The sequence below is a fragment of the Schistocerca serialis genome, chromosome 5, assembly GCF_023864345.2.
Source record: "Schistocerca serialis cubense isolate TAMUIC-IGC-003099 chromosome 5, iqSchSeri2.2, whole genome shotgun sequence".
Taxonomy (NCBI): domain Eukaryota; kingdom Metazoa; phylum Arthropoda; class Insecta; order Orthoptera; family Acrididae; genus Schistocerca; species Schistocerca serialis.
In genome coordinates, this window is record NC_064642.1 from 289507670 (window position 1) to 289534861 (window position 27192).

Consider the following 27192-nt stretch of genomic DNA (forward strand, 5'->3'; position numbering starts at 1 on the left):
ATGTACTCATTCATTATCTGTTGTAATTTGGAGGAACTTGCTTGTGTTCTCTTTGATTACTCATGTCTCCTTTTTATGTACACTCAGTGTAGAATCATCATAGTTTTTTTTATATGATTCTACATCTGTAATTTTAATGTTTGTGTTTAAATATCTTCTTGTGTGTTCATGTAGTCTGATTCCTCGGCCTTCTTATCGAAAGATAAGATGTAGGTTATTAGAAACCACGGAAAGTAGGAAGGACTTCTGTGATAGAAGTATGTTGTGATAGAAGTATGTGAATATGGAAAGACGGAAAAAATAGATAGGTCCTCAAATGAGAAGTAAGAAAGGAAATAAATAGAAATGGTTGCTAAGATTGAAGAAGAGAAAGAAGATAGCCCTAAAGACAGGAAACCCTTCCCACCTCCCTTCCCCAGATTCCCTACCTCGCAGGTACTTGAGTGAGACGCTGGCAGACACAGTACCTCGCGCCTGCGCATAAACTGTATGATAGTTACTTGTTGGGACAAGACGCAAACTTAGCTCCTGACCTTGAATTTACTAGTAAAGTGAAATAAAAGGTATAGCTGAGGAAAAGGGTGTATATGTTATCCTGTGCAGAATGTACCTAGAACAACTGTCTTAACATTTATGAAGTATTCATTGGTCATGATATGAGGACGACATCATTTGCTTAGAAGGTATGGCCGGTCTAGGAAAATTTTGTGCTTAAGCACAAAGTTTAATCACCTAAAAAGAACTTAGGAGTGGGAAGGGTACTATAAAACCAACATCGTCATTATTATGAATAGGTCTAGAAATTTTTAAGACGTAATTGTTAAGCACTTGCTTAGCTATGGTTACAACACATGAACAGCCTGTTGACTTAGCACACAAATGGTAATGATTGAACTTATGAACAAGTCTATATCTAATCTGTAACATCCGGCAATACAGTCCATATAAAATAGATTGTCATTACTCAAGATTAGTATATTTGACCTGAAATGGTCTAGAATCAAGTCAAAAACTATTGCGCGTGCCTGATATAGTTGTTCGAGTCAGTACTTACCTCATTGATGGATGCTGTTGATCAGGGTTCTCTCTGCTGAAAATGTGAGTACGATAGGTAATAATTACACCCAGGCCGTAAGAATGGAGATCTTCTGCCACAGCGTCGGATTTTGAACAACAAACACACACCCACTGCACCCAGAATGAAGACAAATGACATGGCAATTCTTCGTATGTGACACTCAGGTGAAAGTGTGACACTCAAGTGTTAAATAAACACTAAGAAACCTAGTGTACCTGTGTGCAACAGTAGCTTCTAGCATGTTGACTGTTAGTGTCTAGCTCTTAGCCGCCATATCGGCCAGTGCACCAGTGCAAAACCTGGCAGTGAGAATGAAGCAAACTGAACATTATTGTTAGTGCGCTAAATTCAAATATGTAATGTACTATCATATTACGTATATACTCTTTTAATTTCTTGTACAAGTTTAACATACACAGGATAAGCTGACATATCCATTCTGTTAAATAAAAAAGAAGCCAGAATGCAGATTTTCACTCTGCAGCGGAGTGTGCGCTGATATGAAACTTCCTGGCAGATTAAAACTGTGTGCCGGACCGAGACTCGAACTTGGGACCTTTGCCTTTCGCGGGCAAGTGCTCTACCATCTGAGCTACCCAAGCACAACTCACGCCCTGTCCTCACAGCTTTACTTCTGCCAGTACCTCGTCTCCTACCTTCCGAACTTTGCAGAAGCTCTCCTGTGAACCTTGCAGAACTGGCATGCCTGTATGAGACTACAGTCTACCATGGCACCTTACAACTGCATCTGGACATTGTATGGAATTACCAGCCTGTTCCTTGGACTGGAACTTCTACACTGGGACAACTGCCCAGAGTTTTTGCAGCTCACAAGCACCTTCATTACTATTAACCAAAGCGCTATTGTCTCTCTCTACAATCAGCGTTATGTCTTCTGTTTCCTGCCTTGGAGTGCTATCATTTGGTTCCAACAGCCTCAGGCTTAACAGTGAGTTAGTAAATAAGTTGTCAGGACACAACATCTTGTATTGATAAAGCAGCATTTAATCAAAAGCAATGCTCATTAAAACTGTAGTGGTCGTTAAATTGAATATTTGTCACATTAAGAAAAAGTTACAAGTGGATGAAAAGCACATTCCTTCAACTAAAATTGAGCCAAGATTAACGATACTGTGTTAATTATGATGAAACGATCAGAAGTGGAAAATGAGAAGTACATTGCTATGCTTACAGAATAAGGGCTATTAACTTTATATTACATCAGTAATTAGATAGATTTAGCAGAAGTAGTTTGTGATAGTATAAAAAGATTGCAATGGTAGAAGCTTGACCTGTGAATTAAGAGAAATAGCTGTATTTACAACAAAATCATTCATCTAAGTGAGGCAATATGTGATGTTACACACCACTTTGCAGGAGTGATGTGTGTCTATAAATCAATGTAGAGAAGAGTGCAAATATTGTTGGGCTCTGTTATTTTACTTGCATTGAAGAATCATGCTGAGGGATAGTGTGAATCTTCAACATTTGATGGTGAATGCACTAAATTCACAAGAGGAAGTGGATGCGCTGACTCGAATATAAAAATGCTTTCTGAGCAAGATTGTTTCAAACTCCACCATCATTAGTTTCTGTGGGACCAACATACAAAGACGTGTTTAAGTTAATGTGGTTAGTAATTTCTTCTCAGTGAGGGGTAAAACAAAAATGCGCTTTGCCAAGTGCTGCATGGTGGATTGCAGAGTATCGTTGTAAATGTAGGGATAGAAAAGGTGAAGTATCATGTAATAAGTTGTCTCATATAACGGCTGCTATGAATGCCCCCACTGCAATACAATGTATTATATATGTAATCAGCATGCTGCTTTTGAGTCATCAACAAGATTGGTTAAGGGAAATTCGAGGCGGATACTGGTCAATCTGCATGCATAATCAATGGTGAAACATATAGACGTGTCAACTCATTGTCTTTGGAGGTGAGAATACAACATATCATAAAATACATTAACCAGTCTATTGCTTTAAATGGCCAAATCACACAACTGATGTAAGCTGCAAACAAGTTTGTAGATCAGTAACATTTTTCAAAATTCCTTCATGTCATACATTGAACTTTTTGCATTGGATGCCTTTACATTCCTTGGTTTTCTGACTCTTCATTCAATGAATGTCTTTTTTACCAACAGTCAAATTAGTTACTGGGACTCATTGTATAAAGATTATTCCAGTATATTTGGTCCTGACCTGTGGGAGACACAAAGTTTTCAAGATTTATACTACATTGATGCCTAATGTTAGACCTTTTTTTCCTGTGCTGTGTCTGTATTCTTTTTAAGGAAGTAAGTAATCAAAAGGCAAATGTGATAGCTTATGGGAATTGAATACAGTAATGACAATAACGGCATCTAACCAGTTGTGCTAACTATAGAGCTTATCAGAACAATGTAAAATAGTAGTGATTTTAAGTCATATATCAATGTATTATCTTAACTTTGATGTTTACCTGAAACCTACTTTGAAAGAGCTACGGGCAAAGTATAAGAGTGAAGAAGGGAGGGAGTGGAAGTAGTTCTATTCTAAAATTGTTGGTACATGCCTACAATTGCCTTTCAGAGGAAAAATCAAAGTGTTTCATGGTATTCAATATGCAATTTGGAGTTATGAATGGTGCCACAAAATTCCAGAGATACTTGAAACAGCTGCTGCAGGGGGACCTGCCACAGGCTGAAAATTACAAATTATTTCCACATCATAATCACGACAGGGGCTACCCAAGATCAACACCTTGCAGATATATGAAACCTCATTGATAAACTTTTATAATGGTTTAAAATGCAGCTATTTTTTCAATGCAGTCTCCAATACCTTGAAGCAAAGATGGTCTTCAACCCATGTCAGTCCTTAATAAAGCAATGACAATCTCCCTGCACCTAAAAATTTGAAAGAGCTATAGTTATTCATGTGTAAAACAAACTATTATGACAAATTCATTCAGAAGACTATACAGATTTTGTACAACCTCAGAAAGGGGCCTAAATTCCTCTGGTCTGAGGCTAGTCAGGCATATTTTCTAAAACTGGAAAAGTATTTGAAAATTGTGCTGGCCACATTTATACCAGGAAAGGCTTAGGACTACTTGCAGATGCCTAGAGCATGGGACAGGTTTTGTGCTGTTACTTACGAACCCTGCTGGCACTAAGTAATCTGTTGTCTACATGTCCAAAACATGATCAATGGCACAGATGAATTACACCCTGTATGAAAAAGTTCCATGTTTTCCTACATGGGACCAAATGTACCTTACTACGAACCACAAGTTAAAAATTTTATTTTTTGACCCCTGGGTAAACTTGCCCAGTAAAATGGTGCAATATCTGCACTGATGGACCCTTTTAGCAAACATTTAAATCTACTACTGGCTTACTGCTCAACATGCGAACACCAGCACTTTATCAGGCTTAACGAGTTCTAATTATGGCTTCAGGAGGCACTTTATCTCAAGTTAAATGAAAAAGTCTATGACCAGCTGGATGAATTTCTAACTGCCCGGGAAGTTGCAAAATAAATGGGTCAGGGGTCATATTTACACAGAGTAGCTCATTATATGTGTAGTGGTTGGCTGAAGCACCTGCCAAAATCTATGGATACTGCAGAATGCACATACTTCTGGGGTACTTGTGCTAGCACTAAATACTCAGAGTACCAGATGATGTCCTGACTGAACTCCAGCCAGCCTCTCATCTTCCAACTGTGACATTGAGACACTTTAGGGGGCGTCTAAAATGAAGGTGTTGAGGTTGGTATCAGATGTGTGGCTCAGATCTGCCAACTGTGTACAGAAAACTAGTCAGTTCCAAGTTAGAAATTTGCACCCTGGCCCACTCCTGATCATCTGTGAAAGTGGCAATACGTCGATTTTGTATGCCTGTTTGAGGGGCTATGTTTTAACTTGTTGTGGACACTTTCTCAAATTGTCTACACATTGGCTAGATCTTGAATGTCATCAATGGATAATGTTGCTGTAATCAGGAGATTGGCAACTCTTGTATGCTACCTACAGTAACCATCAAGGACGTAACAGAGCTAATTGACAACCTAAAAAATAAAAGATCAGCTGGATGGGATGAATTCTCTCCTTTTCTACTGAAAAAATGCAAGGGTGAGTTAGCCAGACCATTAGTCCATCTAATAAATTGTGTACTTGAAGAAGGTGTGTTTCCGAAGAAACTGAAACTTGCTTTAGTTAAACCTTTATATAAAAAAGGGGAAAGAAAACAACCACAGAACTACAGACCAGTTGCCTTAACGTCAGTGTTTGGTAAATTAATTGAAAAAATAATGCTAGAAATCCTAATTGAGCACTATAATATGAATAACTAAATAGGAGATTTCCAACACGGCTTTAGAAGTGGTCGGAGCACCATATCTGCAGCAGTACAGTTTGTACGCTGTCTGATGGAGAAAATAAATGAGGGATACGAAACAGCAGGAGTGTTTTTAGATCTTTCCAAAGCGTTTGACAGAGTCCATCATGGCGCTCTTTTAAGTAAACTTGCTTATAATGGTGTCAGTGGGAAACTGTTGCTTTTAATAGAATCTTACCTTAAAGATAGACAACAATGCACAAAAGTTGTGTATGATAATGGAGAGGTAATTGCAAAAAGAAGATCAAAGGTAAGGAACATAAATTTTGGTGTGCCACAAGGCTCTATCTTGGGCCCCTTCTTGTTTATTTGCTACGTGAATGATTTCCCAAAAGTATTAGACACCAGTCATCGTATTACTATGTGTGCTGATGACACCTCTGGGGTTTGCTGGGCACGTAGTAATGATGACCTAAATTCAGTGGTACAGAATTTTGTTGAAAAAGCCCAAACACATTTTGAAAAAGAAAACCTGAGGGTCAGTATTAACAAAACTAATTTAATTTATTTTAAGACAAGTAGTTCAAATAAAAATACAGTTCTAAATGAGGACATTCAGGAAAATACCTGTTCAGAATGTAAATTTCTGGGGACATATATACACTCCTGGAAATGGAAAAAAGAACACATTGACACCGGTGTGTCAGACCCACCATACTTGCTCCGGACACTGCGAGAGGGCTGTACAAGCAATGATCACACGCACGGCACAGCGGACACACCAGGAACCGCGGTGTTGGCCGTCGAATGGCGCTAGCTGCGCAGCATTTGTGCACCGCCGCCGTCAGTGTCAGCCAGTTTGCCGTGGCATACGGAGCTCCATCGCAGTCTTTAACACTGGTAGCATGCCGCGACAGCGTGGACGTGAACCGTATGTGCAGTTGACGGACTTTGAGCGAGGGCGTATAGTGGGCATGCGGGAGGCCGGGTGGACGTACCGCCGAATTGCTCAACACGTGGGGCGTGAGGTCTCCACAGTACATCGATGTTGTCGCCAGTGGTCGGCGGAAGGTGCACGTGCCCGTCGACCTGGGACCGGACCGCAGCGACGCACGGATGCACGCCAAGACCGTAGGATCCTACGCAGTGCCGTAGGGGACCGCACCGCCACTTCCCAGCAAATTAGGGACACTGTTGCTCCTGGGGTATCGGCGAGGACCATTCGCAACCGTCTCCATGAAGCTGGGCTACGGTCCCGCACACCGTTAGGCCGTCTTCCGCTCACGCCCCAACATCGTGCAGCCCGCCTCCAGTGGTGTCGCGACAGGCGTGAATGGAGGGACGAATGGAGACGTGTCGTCTTCAGCGATGAGAGTCGCTTCTGCCTTGGTGCCAATGATGGTCGTATGCGTGTTTGGCGCCGTGCAGGTGAGCGCCACAATCAGGACTGCATACGACCGAGGCACACAGGGCCAACACTCGGCATCATGGTGTTGGGAGCGATCTCCTACACTGGCCGTACACCACTGGTGATCGTCGAGGGGACACTGAATAGTGCACGGTACATCCAAACCGTCATCGAACCTATCGTTCTACCATTCCTAGACCGGCAAGGGAACTTGCTGTTCCAACAGGACAATGCACGTCCGCATGTATCCCGTGCCACCCAACGTGTTCTAGAAGGTGTAAGTCAACTACCCTGGCCAGCAAGATCTCCGGATCTGTCCCCCATTGAGCATGTTTGGGACTGGATGAAGCGACGTCTCACGCGGTCTGCACGTCCAGCACGAATGCTGGTCCAACTGAGGCGCCAGGTGGAAATGGCATGGCAAACCGTTCCACAGGACTACATCCAGCATCTCTACGATCGTCTCCATGGGAGAATAGCAGCCTGCATTGCTGCGAAAGGTGGATATACACTGTACTAGTGCCGACATTGTGCATGCTCTGTTGCCTGTGTCTATGTGCCTGTGGTTCTGTCAGTGTGATCATGTGATGTATCTGACCCCAGGAATGTGTCAATAAAGTTTCCCCTTCCTGGGACAATGAATTCACGGTGTTCTTATTTCAATTTCCAGGAGTGTAGATGACAGACTTTCATGGAATCAGCAAATAGATCATGTCTGTGGTAAAATAACATCTAGTCTGTATTTACTAAGGAGATTAGTTCAATATTTAGATATCGAAGCAATAAAAATAGCGTATTTTGGGTTGGTGTATCCCCATCTATCTTATGGAATTGTATTGTGGGGTGGGTGTAGCCAATACAATATAAAAAGGGTATTTGTATTGCAGAAAAGAGTAATAAGAACTATGGCAAAAGTAAGACCCAGAACTTCATGTAAAAACCTGTTTATTAAGTTTAATATTATGACTATCTATGCAGTATATATGTTTCAATCAATATTATTAGTGAAAAAAGACAAAAAAGTGGGAAACAGGAATATGGAAATCCATGATTACAATACAAGACAAAAATCAGACTTTCATATGGTGAGCAGACGATTGAATCTAACAACAAATACCCCATTCATTAAGGGAGCAATATTTTATAATTCTCTGCCAAACAACCTGAAACAGCTTTCTGGTAGAATTTTTAAAAACGAGTTAAAAAAATGGCTTGTATTGAAGTGCCCATACAGTATGGTGCTGACATGATTTGACATCAGGAATGCTATATTAAATATACTTCAATGATATTTTACTTAGTAGCATGTAATCTATTTATATTGTGTATCAATAATCTGAATGTAATTATTATAACATTGCCCATGCATGTTAAATACATGTTTCGAGCTGTAAGATAAATAAATAAATAAATAAAAAGCACAACATACTTTAGTATTAAATAATGGACTGCAATTTGCATTTGCTTTGTCAAAGGGACAGGGAATGTATCTGACCACCGCTTCTTTTTGTGCAGCATCCAGTGACTATGCAACTCTCATGCACTCGTTCATGGCATCATTGTGTAATGTGACCCACGGTTTCCTTCACTTATGTATTTCACTATGCTCATAATTATTTTATTTGTGATCATACTATTTTACAAAATAATGTTTTTATGTCTTCCTTTGTGTGCTGTGTGTTCTTTAGTGGGTACAGGAGCAAGGAACAGATGCTGTTCATGGACAGAGAATCCAGATATTAATTTATTCTACATCTAATATTAAATAGAAAAATAAAACATAACTTGCCTGTGTTTTCAGCGTCAGTTGCTAAAAGTAGTAGAAGATTTGAATATGTTACCTGAGACTGCAAGTGTGTGTGTGTGTATGTGTGTGTGTGTGTGTGTGGACGCACGTGCGCGCGCATGTCTGTTGTTGACAAAAGCCTTAACAGCTGGAAGCTGCAATTGTGAGAGTTGTTGTGCCTATCTGTGACTCAGCATCTCACTATGTGGTGAGTAGCAACTTTTCTTCTCATAATATTGTTAGATTTGAATATAGGTATGTATACAGATAAAAAAAATTTATAAACTCATCACTGTTCAGTACAATGTTTATTCAGATGATGTGGAGCCCTGGCCGCCATGAAAGTCTTTAAATGTTATTCAGCTGGCAAGTACGCAAAATGGGCTCAGTGTATGAAAGTTTGAACTGAAGTACTCCTGCCACTGGAGCTCCAGAGGGGGGATGCTTGCATCTCATTGACAGTGGCATAATCACTTGTGGCAGTGCCCTTGTGCCGCGGTGGTGGCTGTAGGAAATGCGGCAGTGTAACTGGTGGTGTGCTAAATGCGTATTTGAAGGTGCGGGCGACTGGATCACAGCCGATATACACCCCTCCCTGCCCAGCTTTGAAGCACGGGGGGAAGGCTTGTGCTGTGGATAGTGATGAGGGTGGTTGCTTGGCGAGGGAGGGGAGGCAGAGCAAACAAACCTGTGTCTCAACATTGTGCCTTGCGAATGCCAGTGAAACTGCCGCCAAACCAGGTGCAGGACACATCCAATGGCACAGGTAGGAGCACAGAGGGTGCCCTTGAACTACCTGACGGTGACTGCATTGATGTCCATGAGAGAGGCTACCTGCAGCATTGGTAACATTAGGGTCGAAGATGGGCAGGTGGAGACTTACTTCAGCGAGATGGCAGCAGGTAGTGCCATCCACTCGGTAAGCCGTGTAGGAAGCTGCATTGTGACATCATGCAGTGAAGAAATTGAAACAGATTGGTCCTCAGCAGGGTCACTGAATTCACAGGGCCGCAGCTGATATTGGTGGCACTGATGCATGCTTCCACTGCTGCAGTTAGTATACTGGTTTCAGGATACTAATGGGCTCTGTCAGCCGATCTGAGAACAACACTTGAGTCCCATAAATGTGTGTTGTTGTACACTTGATATTTAACTCTGACGTTCGGGTGAAACTTTGTGGTGAAGTCAATTGGAGCAGAGCAGTGGGGATGAAGCAGATGCAGCAAAGTCCAGTGGCGTTGCCCTTACCAAATGCTCTGCTAATGAAATTTCAGGAGCAGGCAAAGTACGATATGAACTCAGAAACGTCAGTAAGGCATCTTCACAGGAATGTGAAGCTCATAGTTTTGACATCTGTATCTTGAACATATGAACGAAACATTTGGTCTCGCCATTAGACTGTGGTAAGAATGGTGATGTCCCGATATGCTGTATTCCATTGTGTTTGCAAAATTGTGTAAATTCCTTTGAAGAAAAATGAGGTCCATTGTTGGAAACAGTTGTTTGTGGAAAGCCTTAGAGAAAATACAGAAGTGAGGGCCTTGATAGTGCTGGCAGCATTCATCAAATGCACTGAGATAACAAAAAGGTATTTGCTGTAGGCATCAAAGATAGTCATTCAGTGTGTTTGCCTAAAGGGGCCAGAAAAGTCTATACGCTCACTATATGAAGTATCAGAATGTGGCCAGGAGAAAAATTCCTGACAGGGAGCGTCCTGATTGTCAGTGTAAGGATGACATTGTGCCTTACATGATCTATTTGCTTACCTAAAGCAAGCTATGTACAATGTTGGAGCAGTAGTTACTTAGTATGAACTATCCCCCCAATTACTCTGTGCAGAAGGCTTAACACCTGCTGTTGGAATGAAGTGGGGAATAACTCTCTTGTTCATTTGTTAGATGTGTGAATCAGAATCACGTTATTCAGAAGAGATAAACTATTGCACATTTTCTTGTATGGCTAATCTGAAGGAATCGAACACATCCATGCTGAAAATATTTGGACTCTTGTGTGAACGAACTACGGTGCAAGGTACTTCTTTAGTCCTGTTCTTGTATTTTGCAGGTAAGTGGCATGTTCCAAGCACTGAGATGCTGTTGCCATTAAAGGCGGTGAGATGCAGACTTTTTTCATATGTATCAACGCTAAGCAATGTGACAGAAGCTCCAGTATCTAGTTGAAAAGGCACTGACAGGTTACAAATTTGTAATGTAATCCACAGTTTGCGGTGTGTTTTGCGAATACAGTTGTCCATTCCATGTTGTGAAAAACTGTTTCCGCCTGTGCACTAGAGTGCTTTCGTGAACGTTGAGATTGGGAGAGCCTTTTTGAAGTGTGTGTGGTATTTGCATTAAATATGTGTGTGTGCATTTTCTTCATTTTGAGCAGGGGGTGCAGAATCTGAACATGAAATGACATTGACTTCCATTCATTTCTACTTTGCATTATTCTCGTGTGAAACGGCGGCTTTCCAGCCTTTTGCAGGCAGACCAGTTTTATATGTTCTGTACTTTGACTTGCCTGAAGAAACAGTTCTTCCAGTCATAGGTGACAAAGCATTTCACACAGGATTTCAGTTTTTGTGGAGCTGGGGCAGTGTAATTAGTATTCTGCTGGCACTGCAAAGGCCATATGTAGTATGCCCAGCCTTGTTTACGTGGAGCTGACTTATGAGTGCAGAGGCTGGAGCTGTGGGTGGGGTTGTTTGTCTCGAGTGAAGCGATAACTGGTAGACAGAATTCTTGCTCAGCTAAATCTTGAACTTCGTGTTCGTCGATGACTTCTAGCACTTCACTAGTGCTATGGTTGTGATGCTTTAGAATTTCATCCTTCAGTCTCTGACCCATAGATTCTGAATAATAACATTACAAATCATTTCATGCTGGTAAGCACCACAGACACAACAGAATTTACAATCTCTAGTCATGCCCTCCATCTCTGCAATCCATTCTTTATAGAACTGATTACTATAACATTGCATTTGGAAAAATTTGTACCGAGCAGCAGCAATGTGCATTTGACTCTCAAAAAATTCATCTAAACTTGCAATTAAGACCTCCTAGGACTGGGTTTGGGACTCACTGAGGGGAAACAGTTTCACTAGGAGGCGGTAAGTATACACTCCTACATATGGCAGCAAGAGAGCGGAAGAAAACCAATGTGCACTCCGTGTGCATACCGGGGGGAGTCATTCCAGATGTGGAAAGGGTCCTTCTGGATGCCATGAAGAGTACAGGGTGCACCCATCTGCAGGTGGTCGCTCATGTCGGCACCAATCATGTGTGTCGCTATGGATCGGAGGAAATCCTCTCTGGCTTCCGGCAGCTATCTGATTTGGTGAAGACTGCCAGTCTCGCTAGCGGGATGAAAGCAGAGCTCACCATCTGCAGCATCGTCAACAGGACTGACTGCGGACCTTTGGTACAGAGCCGAGTGGAGGATCTGAATCAGAGGCTGAGACGGTTCTGCGACCGTGCGGGCTGCAGATTCCTCGACTTGCGCCATAGGGTGGTGGGGTTTCGGGTTCCGCTGGATAGGTCAGGAGTCCACTACACGCAGCAAGCGGTTACATGGGTAGCAGGGGTTGTGTGGCGTGGACTGGGCGGTTTTTTAGGTTAGATGGCCTCGGGCAAGTACAGAAAGGGCAGCAGCCTCAAAGGGTGCGGGGCAAAGTCAGGACATGCGGGGGCCAAGCAGCAATCGGTATTGTAATTGTAAACTGTCGAAGCTGCATTGGTAAAGTACCGGAACTCCAAGCGCTGATAGAAAGCACCAAAGCTGAAATCGTTATAGGTACAGAAAGCTGGCTGAAGCCAGAGATAAATTCTGCCGAAATTTTTACAAAGGCACAGACGGTGTTTAGAAAGGATAGATTGCATGCAACTGGTGGTGGCATGTTTGTCGCTGTTAGTAGTAGTTTATCCTGTAGTGAAGTAGAAGTGGATAGTTCCTGTGAATTATTATGGGTGGAGGTTACACTCAACAACCGAGCTAGGTTAATAGTTGGCTCCTTTTACCGACCTCCCGACTCAGCAGCATTAGTGGCAGAACAACTGAGACAAAATTTGAAATACATTTCACATAAATTTTCTCAGCATGTTATAGTCTTAGGTGGAGATTTTAATTTACCAGATATAGACTGGGACACTCATGTTTAGGACGGGTGGTAGGGACAGAGCATCGAGTGACATTATACTGAGTGCACTATCCGAAAATTACCTCGAGCAATTAAACAGAGAACCGACTCGTGGAGATAACATCTTGGACCTACTGATAACAAACAGACCCAAACTTTTCGACTCTGTAAGTGCAGAACAGGGAATCAGTGATCATAAGGCCGTTGCAGCATCCCTGAATATGGAAGTAAATAGGAATATAAAAAAAGGGAGGAAGGTTTATCTGTTTAGCAAGAGTAATAGAAGGCAGATTTCAGACTACCTAACAGATCAAAACGAAAATTTCTGTTCCAACACTGACAATGTTGAGTGTTTATGGAAAAAGTTCAAGGCAATCATAAAATGCATTTTAGACAGGTACGTGCCGAGTATAACTATGAGGGATGGGAAAAACCCACCGTGGTTCAGCAACAAAGTTATGAAACTACTGCAAAAGCATAGAGAGCTTCACTCCAAGTGTAAACACAGCCAAAACCTCTCAGACAAACAGAAGCTAAACGATGTCAAAGTTAGCGTAAGGAGGGCTATGCGTGGAGCGTTCAGTGAATTCGAAAGTAAAATTCTATGTACCGACTTGACAGATAATCCTAGGAAGTTCTGGTCATACGTTAAATCAGTAAGTGGCTCGAAACAGCATATCCAGACACTCTGGGATGATGATGGCATTGAAACAGAGGATGACACGTGTAAAGCTGAAATACTAAACACCTTTTTCCAAAGCTGTTTCACAGAGGAAGACCGCACTGCAGTTCCTTCTCTAAATCCTCGCACAAATGAAATAAGTGTCCAAGGAATAGAAAAGCAACTGGAATCACTCAACAGAGGAAAGTCCACTGGACCTGACAGGATACCAATTTGATTCTACACAGAGTACGTGAAAGAACTTGCCTCCCTTCTAACAGCCGTGTACCGCAAGTCTCTAGAGGAACGGAAGGTTCCAAATGATTGGAAAAGAGCACAGGTAGTCCCAGTCTTCAAGAAGGGTCATCGAGCAGATGCGCAAAACTATAGACCTATATCTCTGACGTCGATCTGTTGTAGAATTTTAGAACATGTTTTATGCTCACGTATCATGTCGTTTTTGGAAACCCAGAATCTGCTCTGTAGGAATCAACATGGATTCCGGAAACAGCGATCGTGTGAGACCCAACTCGCCTTATTTGTTCATGAGACCCAGAAAATATTAGATACAGGCTCCCAGGTAGATGCTATTTTTCTTGACTTCCGGAAGGCGTTCGATACAGTTCCGCACTGTCGCCTGATAAACAAAGTAAGAGCCTACGGAATATCAGACCAGCTGTGTGGCTGGATTGAAGAGTTTTTAGCAAACAGAACACAGCATGTTGTTCTCAATGGAGAGACGTCTACAGACGTTAAAGTAACATCTGGCGTGCCACAGGGGAGTGTTATGGGACCATTGCTTTTCACAATATATATAAATGACCTAGTAGATAGTGTCGGAAGTTCCATGCGGCTTCTCGTGGATGATGCTGTAGCATACAGAGAAGTTGCAGCATTAGAAAATTGTAGTGAAATCAGGAAGATATGAGCGGATAGGCACTTGGTGCAGGGAGTGGCAACTGACCCTTAACATAGACAAATGTAATGTATTGGGAATACATAGAAAGAAGGATCCTTTATTGTATGATTATATGATAGCGGAACAAACACTGGTAGCAGTTACTTCTGTAAAATATCTGGGAGTATGCGTGCGGAACGATTTGAAGTGGAATGATCATATAAAATTAATTGTTGGTAAGGCGGGTACCAGGTTGAGATTCATTGGGAGAGTCCTTAGAAAATGTAGTCCATCAACAAAGGAGGTGGCTTACAAAACACTCGTTCGACCTATACTTGAGTATTGCTCGTCAGTGTGGGATCCGTACCAGATCAGGTTGACGGAGGAGATAGAGAAGATCGAAAGAAGATTGGCGCATTTCGTCACAGAGTTATTTAGTAACCGTGATAGTGTTACGGAGATGTTTAGCAAACTCAAGTGGCAGACTCTGCAAGAGAGGCACTCTGCATCGCGGTGTAGCTTGCTTGCCAGGTTTCGAGAGGGTGCGTTTCTGGATGAGGTATCGAATATATTGCTTCCCCCTACTTATACTTCCCGAGGAGATCACGAATGTAAAATTAGAGAGATTAGAGTGCGCACGGAGGCTTTCAGACAGTCGTTCTTCCCGGGAACCATACACGACTGGAACAGAAAAGGGAGGTAATGACAGTGGCACGTAAAGTGCCCTCCGCCACACACTGTTGGGTGGCTTGCGGAGTATAAATGTAGATGTAGATGTAGATGGGGTGGGGGGAACACACAATGTGATTCACCTGTGATTTAGTAGGCATTGGAACATTTATGCAGCTGTATTATATATTCTTTCCCTGTTTCCTTCATCTCAATGAACTGTTTTAAGGGTGAAGGCGGTAGCTGAATTCCTTCTTTAGCTTATGGCACCTTTCGCTACTGTGCTGCTTGCGCTTGTATGAGACATGAAACTGCTGACAGCAGTTCTGATACTTGTTGACTCCAAACTGAACAAGAGATGTTAGAAGCTACTCAGCACTGAGATGTTGCTGTGGGGTTCTTTAGTGGATACAAGAGGAGGAACAGATGCTGTTCATGAACAGAGAATTCAGATATATATTTATTCTACAGCTAATATTATGTAGCAAAAATAATACACAACTTTGTTGCTGTATTTGCAGGGTCAGTTGCTAACAGTAGATTTGATGCAGAAATATATACAGATACAAAAAATTTATAAATCTGTCACTCTTCAATACAGTGTCTAATCGGAAGATGTTGAGCCACGGCCACTATGAAAGTCTGTTAATGTTATTCAACTGGCAAACACACAAAATGGGCTCAGTGTATGAATATTCAAACTTAAGTATACACACTGCTGGAGCTTCGGAGGGTTGGATGCTTACATTTCATTGGTAGAGGAATAATTGTTCATAGCAGTGACCTTGTGCCATGGTGGCAGCTGTATAACTAATGACTTGTTTATTTGAAGGTGCGGCTGACTGTGTTGAATCTGATACTTCTAATGTAACCGACAAGAACAAATAAAAGCTGTTCATTTATTCTTTCTTATGTGCTTCCTTCTCTTTCTGTTTCCTATCCTTATCATAAAAAATGTGCCTGTTTTTCCCATCCCAAATTGAAGTTAGATATTTTCTTCCTCTGCAAGTTCTCCCTCAACTGGAAAACAATCACTCTTCTTAATGAATCTGATTTTCTGTGCTTGTCACGTATGACGGTACCTACTGGCCAAACATAGAATTTTGTAAACTACAAAGTCTTATAAGAATCTGCTTGAATATTGTGTACACAATGAGTTCCACCAAGGAACAAGTGGGAGGCAATTACTTGTATAAAAATTCATATTAGTAAGTATGCTGAAATCCCTGGGAATTGTTTTAATTGTTTAAGACACGAGCTGCAAAATTACTGGATAGAATTTGTAATGAACCTGACCACTTGTACTCGTGAAAAGTTGTATCGTGTACTACCACAGCAACATGTTGATAAGTAGTGATAGGTTTTTGGCTATTGAAAAGAGACGTCTGTACAGAAATGCATAGTGGTGCTGTGATCAGGAAACCACTAAATATGCAATTTATTTTCTTTTGATTTCTGTACAAGCAAGAAATCATGACACACAAGATCTGTTGTGTTGTGTTGTAGGATGTCAGTTTATAATCCAGCAAATGATATCCAAATTCTGAAACAGTTATTTATTTTGACAGGGTGGAACAGACACTGCAGTATCTGTTGAAAATCCTGATGGGTTACTTGCGAAGCTTACAAGTGAAATGTCTGATGCTGGAGAGGCTAAGGATTTGTCAGAAAGGTAATTATACTATGTTTTGTTTTCATAATGTGTTAATCGTTGCAGAGTCAATTGCAAACTATGGTGGTACTATTCGTTTATGTTCCAAGGAGTTTGTGAATGGACGTGTCTATCAGTATTTTTATCTGAGTTAATTAACAGCTAATTAAATGGTAATGCATGCATATACTTTTTTCCCCTCCAGTTCACTTCTTGTGACTCACCACTTTTTGTACCCATTGTTTGCTGTAGTACAGTGTCAATGCTAGTGTGTCTGTCGGATTGCAAAAGGGTGTTCTTGATTTGGGTGTTATACTCCAGAGCTCTCGAATGTGGGAGTTTCAGTGACTTGTTTGTCTTCTTCTCCACATTCTCTACTGTTCAGTTCCTGAAATTTTTTTGGATTTGTAGTGATTTTTTTTTTGTTATTCATTATTGCCTTTTTTGTTCATTGTTGGAGAAGACGTTTGAATCTCGAGACACTCACTTCAGTTCTGTCATGTTAAAGGCCTGTGTTTCAGTTTTCAGATACAGCATATCAAAATTTGTGATGCATAAGCCTTAGAACTCCCACAGAGTTTGTAGTGACTGCTTGAACTTCATGTCTTGAACATCAGTAGCCACTGCTAGCAGCAGAACACCATGGTAGCTAACCTAAGTTTATGTGCTAATTATGCTGGAAGATTAACTATCTTTGTTGTCTGGATGAGTACACAGTACTTCTGACACATGCAGGTGAACATACTCATTTGCAGTTGGATTGAGGTCCAGGGTTAGCCCATATAAAATTAACCACAGGTTTGATACTCTTAGAGTCAGATATTTATTACTTTTTGGTTTTGTAAACAGAACAGAACAAACTTTCAAAAATAGTTTGAAAAGTAAGAAGTCAGAAAAAGCTATGAAGAAGAAAGTTTTGTTGTTAGGTAGTTCACATGGTAGAGGTGTTGGCCAACTGTTGCAGGATGTGAACTAGGGTCAGGTTAACAGGTCACCCGATTTTTTAAACCTGGTACAAGTCTGGGTCAGATGATAGAGGATGTAGGTTCACTTTGCAAAGACTTCACAAAGCAAGACACTGTGGTAATAGTGGGTGGGGTGGGCAACAGAATATATAGGAACCCTAGTTATTCAATTGAGAGTGACCTGGTAAAGATAGCTTCAGCAGTGAGACGTACTGGTGTTGGGCTTGTGTCTGTTCTGAGGCGCCATGACCAGCCTCTTTTTAAACTCTTCTGTTAGAAGAGTTAATTTATGTGGAACGACTGCTTGGATCAGATACGGGGTCTCATATCAGTGTGGTTCCTGTTGAGTCTATCAGCAGGTGGGACTATACTAGGCGTGGCCTTCAATTCAGCAGGAAAGGGAACGAAAAACTTCATGGGCTAATAGCAAAGCCTTAGGGGGGGAGGGGGGGGGGGGCTTTCAAAAGTGGTAACGTACCAGTGGTTACACGTGACAGATCAGCAGTTTTTTAGGGTAGGGAGGGCAGAAACAAAAGATGTTCACAGACAGGCTGAAAATGACACTCACATTGATCAAGCAGTACACAATTCTTGCAGACAGCTTCTGATTGAAACTAGAGATACTCAAAAATTGGCAGGAAAATTAGGTTCATCCAGTTGTAATTCAGCCAGTGCACAAAATCAGTTATTGTTATTGCATCAGAATATCTGAGGACTAAGGGGGTAAGCTTAATGAGTTGCTTATTTGTGTTGAAGAATTAGAGTTGAGCAAACCAGTTCATACAATCTGCCTCTTTGAACATCATGTTGCCGCTGGTATAGATACATTAAATGTTACAGGATTAAAGTTAGCTTCTTACTTCTGTAGATAAAATATGGAGAAAGGAGGAGTTACCACATTTATCAGAAACTGTTTTGATTTCAAGACTATTGATATTAATAAATTTTGCTCAGAGCAGCACTTCGAAGCTTGTGCAACAGATTCAGTATTTCATAATAAGTTCTTTCCCCTCAGGGGGCTCAGCATTTAGTTGCTGGGCAAGGGCTCGGCGACCCTGGGGTCCCTGAGCTGGGGACTGGGAAGCGCCACCAGTCCTCAATACCGTAAGCTCTGAGCGTGCTTCAACGACCACCGTAAGGCGTGACGGTGGAACGTTGTACGGTACAGAGCCTGGGAATCTTGGTTTAACTGCCTGGGTCGCGAGGATGGTATAAACCTCTATAAAAAAAACCTCAATCTCAAGGTGTGCTGCGTGCCTAGGAGACGCATGGCTGTTGAGGTAGAACAGTTGCTAGCGGGCGACCTCTGGGGAACCTGCCGCCCCCAGTTGTATTAGGCTTACCCAGGCAAACGGGGCTCTGTCTGGTTGGACATTCCTTCCCCTAGCTGCTCGTGGGACCACCATGAAACGAAATACGAATAGTGCACAAGCACGAGTCTCTAAGAACGGAAAGTTCAGTGCATTATAGTATGACCCCCAACCGTTCCCTTCCCTGTCCACACCAGGGGAGGAACGGTGGTCTAAATTACCTGGTGCGACGTATTCTCCCCGATTTCTGGTTTGCAGCTGAACAGATGGGGACACATTTCTGACCACAAAGCCTCAGTTTTTTTTGGAAAATTTAGAGGATAAGTTTGGAGAAGTTGAGGGCATGTCTAAAATGAGGTCTGGAGCAGTCCTCATACAGGCAGCATCCCCAGCACAGTCACGGGCATTGCTTGCTTATGACAAGCTCGGTGATGTTACAGTCTCCATTATGCCTCATAAGAGCCTCAGTATGGTTCAGGGACTTATTTTTCATCGTGACCTGTTGTTGCAGTCTGACTACAAGCTCCGTGCAAATCTGGAACACTGCGGTGTCCACTTTGTATGACGTGTCTTCAGGGGACCTAAAGATATTAGGGTTGCCACCGGCGCCTTCATCTTGGCTTTTGAGAGAGACACCCTGCCCGAGAAGGTCAAGGTGGTGATATATCAATGTGATGTTAAGCCTCATGTCCCTCCTCCCATGCACTGCTTTAAGTGCTGGAGGTTTGGGCACATGTCGTTGAGATGTGACGCCGACCCTACCTGTTGGGATTGTGGACGTGCCTCCCACCCCATCGTCCCGTGTTCACCGCCCCCTGTTTGTGTCAGCTGCTGACAGAAACATTCACCTTGCTCGTCAGACTGCGTGGTTTATCAAAAAGAACGTAAGATTATGGAGTATAAGACCTTGGACAGGCTCACTTACTCAGAGGCCAAACCCAAGTACGACCGACTTCACCCTGTCCACATTTCATCGACGTTTGGTGCAGCAGCTATGATGTCGCCATCCCTGGTGACGAGCCCCCAAGCTCAGTCACTTTTTGTGGGCCCTCCAGCCCGGCCGTCTATTCCTGCCCCCCAGGTAGTTGGGGGAACACCCTCTTCCGTTGCTCCCCTGTTATCAACATCGGGAGTAACAACCCCTCCTTCTTTGGGGACTTCAGTCCCCAACTCTGAGCCGGAGAAGTGCCTGCCTCCTCCGGCTCCCCTCACGCAGAAGAGATCTCTTGGTGCCCTCCCTTCCATGGTTACTGCCCCTCCAGATGTCAACCTGTGGCTGAAAATGCCACCACCTGAGGGCCGTAGGGCTTCCAGGTCTTCCTCAGTCCATGAGACTGGGTTGGAAAAGCCCACCCAGCCTGATAAACCGAAGGACAAATGGGACCCTACGGAAAAGAAGAAAAAGCAAAAGGAGAAGGACATAGAGACAGAAAAGGAGTTCACCACAGCGCCTGAAGATGATGTGGAGCATCTAGTGTCCACTCAGGAGCTAGATGTTGCTCAACCCGCAGCTCCTATGGAAGTTGGATCAGGCTACTTTGCAATCGGCGGCGGCGAGCGCTTCTAAGGTGTAACCTAACCCCCCCCCCCCCCCCCCCCCCCCCCCCTCCAGGTTCTCTCATGTCTTCACAGTCGGATACCATTATTCTTCAATGGAATTGCCTTGGTTTTTTCCACCACCTTGCTGAATTGAAACAGCTTTTGTGCCGCTTCCCTGCCACTTGTCTGGCCCTACAGGAAACCTCGTTTTCTGTTCGGCAGACCCCCTTCCTCTGTGGCTACCAGGGTTACTATAAGAAACGCGTAGAATACAACAGGGTGTCTGGCAATGTCTGTGTTTATGTTCTTGCCACTGTTCCTAGTGCCCCAGTGCCACTTCACACGGCTCTTGAGGCTGTGCCTGTTTGAATCCAGGCAGGAATGGAGCTTATCATCTGTTCGCTCTACCTTCTCCTGGATGAGGTTGTCCCTCTTGCTGACCTAGCTGCATTGTTTGCCCAGCTCCCCCCGCCATTCCTCCTTTTAGGGGACTTTAATGCCCACCACCCTTTATGGGGTGGGGCCCAGATCTCGGGCCAGGGTAGGACCTTTGAGGCTCTCTTGGCAGAGCAAGACATTTGCCTCCTTAACACTGGTGCTCCCACATATTTTAGCTTGACTCATGGCACATACTCGGCCATTGACCTCTCTCTTAGTAGCCCTACCTCAGTTAGAGGGTTCACGACGACCTCTGTGGTAGCGACCACTTTCCTACCCTGGTTTCTCTTCTTCAATCCCAACCCCCTGACCAGCTGCCACAATGGTCTCTTCATGGAGCTGATTGGGCAACCTACACCTTAGCTACTATGGCCATTGCTCCGCTTCCTGGTGACATTGATTTGGCAGTGGACGAGGTCACTATGGCCATTGTTTCTGCTGCCGAGGCAACTGTCCCCTGCTCTTCAAGTACCCTAAGGCGTAAGTCAGTCCCTTGGTGGACACCAGAGATTGCAGAAGCTATCCGGGACCGCCGGCGAGCCCTGCAACGACACCAGAGTCATCCTTCCCTAGAGAATTTGGTTGCCTTTAAACGGCTGCAGGCCCGGGCTCGGCGGTTAATCCGGCGGAGCAAACAGGGCTGCTGGGAACGATATGTTGCCACCATAGTTTCTTGCACCTCCCCATGTCAGGTGTGGTCGCGGGTTCGGCGCATTTTTGGTTTTCGCCCTCATGCGTCTGTCCCTTGCCTTTCTCTTCGGGGTACACTTTGTACTGACCCAATCGCCTTCACTGAACATCTGGCAGAGTACTTTGCTCATATTTCTGCGACAGTAGGCTACAGCGCAGAATTCCACACCATTAAAGAGCAGGCTGACCGTATGCAGTTGTCATTTCGCACGCACCGTTGTTAACGATACAAACGCCCCATTTAGTGAATGGGAGTTCCAAAGTGCCCTTACAGCTTGCCCCGATACCTCTCCAGATCCAGACCAAATTCACAACCAGTTTCTTCACCATCTCTCGGTGCACTGTCAGGGTGAATTACTCGCCCTGTTTAACCGCATCTGGACGGAGGGCGTTTTCCCAACTCGTTGGCAGGATAACGTTACCATCCCGGTGCTGAAACCTGGTGCAGGTCCTCTGGTGGTTGATAGCTATCGCCCTATCAGCTTTACCAACATTATGTGCAAACTCCTGGAATGGATGGTGAGTTGGCAGCTCATGTGGATCTTCGAAGCTCAGGGCCTCCTAGCCCAGCAACAGGGGGGCTTCCGTCAGGACCGCTCAGTGATTGACAATTTAGTCTCGCTAGAGTCGGCTATTCGTACAGCTTTTACTCAGCGAGAGCATCTAGTTGCTGTTTTCTTTGATCTTCGGAAGGCGTACGATACCACATGGCACCATCATATCCTTGCTACGCTGCACGAATGGGGCTTACGGGGTCCACTTCTGGTTTTTCTACGGAATTTTCTCTCCAATCGCTCCTTTTGGGTTAGTGTTGGCACTTATTTTAGCTCTGCTCTTATTCAGGAGAATGGTGCCCCGCAGGGCTCGGTTCTTAGTGTTCCCCTCTGTTTGGTGGCGATTAATGGTCTTACAGCTGTGGTGGGCTCATCAGTCTGTTCCTCTCTATAGGCCGGTGACTTTTGTCTTTATTACAGTTCCCCAAGCATCAGTGTCGCTGAACGGTGGCTGCAGGGAGCTATCCGTAAGGCACATTTTTGGGCATCCAACCATGGTTTTCAGTTCTCAGCCTCCAAGACCCCACCTCCATCCAGAGCTCAACCTGGCCAATGAACTCCTTCATATTGAGGAGACGCATCGCTTCCTTGGCATGCTGTTTGATGCTCAGCTCACTTGGACACCTCATCTTCGTGAGCTTAAACAACGGTGCTGGCGGCACCTCAACATTCTTTGCTGTCTCAGCCACACCACTTGTGGGGGCTGCACGAGCAACCCTCCTATAGCTCTATAAGGCCTTAGTCCTGTCCCGTCTCGACTACGGGAGCGTGGTGTACGACTCAGCAGCACCTTGAACATTGCAGATCCTTGACCCAATTCTCCATTGTGGCGTCAGACTGGCCACAAGTGCCTTCCGCACTAGTCCGGTGACTAGCCTTCTTGTAGAAACTGGAATCCCTCCCCTGCAATTCCGCCAACAACAGTTGCTTGCGTCGTACATCGCCTGTATCCATGCCTCGCCCGACCACCCAAACCGCAGGCACCTTTTCCCATCTTGTGCACTCCCCTCCCCATGACGGCGGCCTAGGTCAGGTCTCCCGATCGCGGTCCGCGTTCATTCCCTTCTCTTGTCACTAGAGTCCTTTCCCCTTCCTCCATCCTTCCGGCCCTCTTCTTCTACCCCTCCTTGGTCCCTCCCTTGCTTGCAGCTTTGCTTGCATGTGTCCTGTGACTCCAAGTCCTCCGTTCCACATGCCAGTCTTCGTCAACAATTCCTGGCTCTTCTTGCCTCGTTTCGCGATGCAGGTGTAGTGTACACCAATGGTTCTTTGGTCGGTGGACGCACTGGGTTTGCTTTCATCCATGGCGATTACGTTGAGCAGCATTCCCTGCCTTATGGGAGCAGTGTTTTCACTGTGGAGCTGGTTGCTTTTTATCATGCACTCGCTCACCTTTCCTCCTGCCCTGGGGAGTCATTTGTCATATGCAGTGACTCCCTGAGTGGATTGCAAGCACTCGACCAGTGTTTCTCTCGGGACCCTTTGGTGCGCGGTATTCAAGATGCTGTTTCTGCTCTCGCTTAGTGTGGTCGTTCAGCGACGTTTGTGTGGACCCTGGGCCACATCGGCATTCCAGGAAACGAGCGTGTCAATCGGTTGACCAAGCAGGCCACCACTTTGCCACCCATGGAGCTTGGTCTCTTGTAAAGAGACTTCCGGTCAGCCCTACATCGCAAGGTCCATGATGTCTGGAGCTCTGAATGGTCTGTCTTGAACACGCCAAATAAGCTCCGCATGGTCAAGTCGTCCACGGCCGTATGGAACTCATCCTTGAGGGGCACGAGTAGGGACTCAGTTGTTCTCTGCCGTCTCTGAATTGGACATACGCGGTTGACCCACAGCTATCTCCTTCATCGTAAGAGCCCGCCCAAGTGTCGCTGTGATGCAGGGCTGACAGTGGTCCATCTTCTGATGGACTGCCCCCTTTTACCCCCCTTGCGGCAGTCCTGTAATTTACCAGCTTCACTTCCTTTAATTCTCGGTGACGATGCCTCTATAGCTGACTCAGTTGTACGTTTTATCCGTGCAGCTGGGTTTTATCACTCACTCTAGTGTGGGTGCTCTCGCATGATTTCTCAGGCTACACCCACTCCAGCGACTTTAATTGTGACGTGGATACCAAAATAGTGTCTTTTATGGTAACAAGTTGTGTTGGCACCTCTATCAATGTTTTCCAGCTGGAGGTTCTTCGTTTGTAGTTCAGTGGTTGACCTTTTACCTGATCCATCAACCACTGTGTCTGTTTTACTCTTGTCAACTATTTGCTCTGCTCCTTTTAAGTGTCCTCTATTTTGTGTTATTGCGGTGTTCATTTTAGCTCTATACCCCGTGGTGTTCCCTCCCTTTGGGTGCAGAGGTTATGCTTTTACTGTATAGGCCTTTTACAAGTATGTCTGTTTTTAACTGGGGACTGATGACCTCGAGGTTTAGCCCCCATCAAACCCCAAAACAAATCAACCAACCAACCAATAAGTTCTTTATAATAGTAGGTATATACAGATCACCTTCAGGAAAGTTTAACCTCTTCATAAATATCTAGAAGCTCTGCTGCCCTATTTCATGATTTAAAAAAAAAAAAAAAAAAAAAAAAACAAAAAAAAACAAAAAAAAAAAAAAAAAAAAAACAAACGGGGAGTGGTTGCTGGTGATTTTAATGTGATTTATTGAAAGGCTGTGTAGTGAACAATTATTGCAGTTAGTAACACTATCGTTCAATTTAGTTCCTACTGTGAACTTTGCTACTAGGATATGTAAATGCTCTGAGACTGCTGTTGATTATATCTTTGTGGTCAAATCTAGGGAAAAAAGTCATATCACAAAACCACTAGAAAATGGGGCTATCTGATCATGATATGCAGCATCTTATGTTAAATGTTGAAACTTGTCAGGATAAAAAAATCTATTAAATCAGAATACAGGAGGATAATAAATAAGTCAAAAATTGAGAAATTCAGGAAATTGCTCAAAGACATGAACTGGATAGATGTTTACAATACTTCTGACTCAGATGGAAAATACAAAGCATTCATTAATGAAGCTACCTCCACTTTTGAAAACTGTTTTCACTGAAGGTACCTCAAATCGTACAGAAGTCAAAAAATAAACCGTGGCTTACACAAGGAATAAAGATAGCATGCAGGACAAAAAGGAGACTGTATCTACTATCTAGGAACAGCTCTGATGTTAGAATTGTTATGCAGTACAAAGAATACAGCAAAATATTGAAGCAAGTAATCCAGAAATTGAAGCAGCTTTATTATGAGAAAAAGATAATTACATCAGGCAACAGAATAAAAACTGTATGAGACATAGTGAAGACAGACAGGTGGGGCGAAAAAGGATGAGGAACATATAGTTCTAAAAATAAATGAGACTTTGGTAACAAGTACGTGTAGTGTTGCAAACCTCTTAAACAAGTGCTTCATTTCTGTTACTGACAGCTTGGGGTTATCAGGTTTGGTGAACAGTGCAATGGAGTATCTGAGACCAGTCTTCAGAAATAACTTCAGTAAAATGGAAATGACATTCACACCTCCCAAAGAAGTAGCACCCATCATAAAATCCTTAAAATCTAAATATTCCAGTGGGTACATATCAACAAAGTTAATCGAAGAGTGCTCATGTGAATTGAGTTCTGTCTTAAGTTATTTGTGTAATCAATCTCTTATCAGCAGAACGTTTCCGGGCTGGCTAAAATATGCTGAAGTTAAGCCTCTTTACAAGAAAGAGATACCATCAAACTATCAACCAATTTCACTTTTGCCAGCTTTCTTAAAAATATTTAAAATATTGTGTTGAAGCATCTCCTTAAGCATCTGACTGCAAATAATATATTGCCCAAGTCACAGATTGGATTTCTGAAGGGTTCTGATATAGAAAAAGCTATTTACACTTACAGTGAGAATGTACTTAATTCATTAGATAATAAATTAGAGGCTACTGGCATTTTCATGTCAATAGCCTTTGACTGTATGAATCACAGCATTCTCTTAAGTAAATTGGAATTTTATGGTGTCACCGGCAATGCTGTGAAATGGTTTGAGTCGTATTTATCTAACAGAAAACAAAGTGTGTCATTGCAAAATACCTGTGCAGTACACAATCTGTCTTCATCTGACAGGGAATTAATTGCATGTGGTGTTCCTCAAGGTTCCATCTTGGATCCACTGCTTTTTCTTGTGCACGTTAATGACCTCTCATCTGTTACATTGCCAGATGCTAAGTTTGTTTCGTTTGCAGATGATACAAACATTGCAATAAGTAGCAAGTCAAGTACAGATTTAGAAATAGCTGCTAATAAAATTTTCACTGACATTAATAAATGGTATAATTCAATGTCATTGAACTTTGAGAAGATCCACTATATGCTGTTCAGAACCTGTAAGAGATTTCCTTCCAGCTTGTGTATAACATATGAAGACATGCAGGTCGAAGAGGTTGACAGTGTTAAATTTCTGGGATTATAACTCGATAATAAATTCAGTTTGTGTGTCTATTGACCTGCCAGCGCTTTCGTTTGGTAAGTCACATCATCTTTGTTTTTAGATATATTTTTCCCACGTGGAATGTTTCCCTCTTACCAAACGAAAGTGCAGGTAGATCGATAGATACACAAACAGACACAAACATAGACACAAAATCAAGCTTTTGCAACCAACGGTTGCTTCATCAGGAAAGAGGGAAGGAGAGGGAAAGTCGAAAGGATGTGGGTTTTAAGGGAGAGGGTAAGGAGTCATTCCAATCCCGGGAGCGGAAAGACTTACGTTAGGGGGGAAAAAAGGACAGGAATACACTCTTGCGCGCGCGCGCACACACACACACACACACACACACACACACACACACACACACACACACATCCATCCGCACATACACAGACACAAGCAGACATACGAGGGGGCCATCCTGGTACCCATGGCTGTTCCCTTTAATTGTTGGTATGTCTGGCCTTCAAAAGTGAAGAAGTTGTGGGTCAGGATGAAGCTGGCTAAGGTAATGAGGAAAGAAGTTTTAGGTAGGGTGGCAGGTGATCGGGATGAAAGGAAGTGCTCCATCGCAGCGAGGCCCTGGATGTGGGGAATATTT

At 43.5% G+C, this 27192-nt stretch overlaps 1 protein-coding gene across 1 annotated transcript in view; it reads left to right on the top strand.

Moving 5' to 3' along the window:
- Positions 1 to 27192, top strand: part of LOC126481427 (abscission/NoCut checkpoint regulator) — a 154874-nt gene that overhangs the window by 77965 nt on the left and 49717 nt on the right. Inside the window, exon 5 of the mRNA XM_050105172.1 lies at positions 16529 to 16632. Within this exon, the coding sequence (XP_049961129.1) occupies positions 16529 to 16632 (104 nt within the window). The remainder of the gene's footprint in view (positions 1 to 16528; positions 16633 to 27192) is intronic.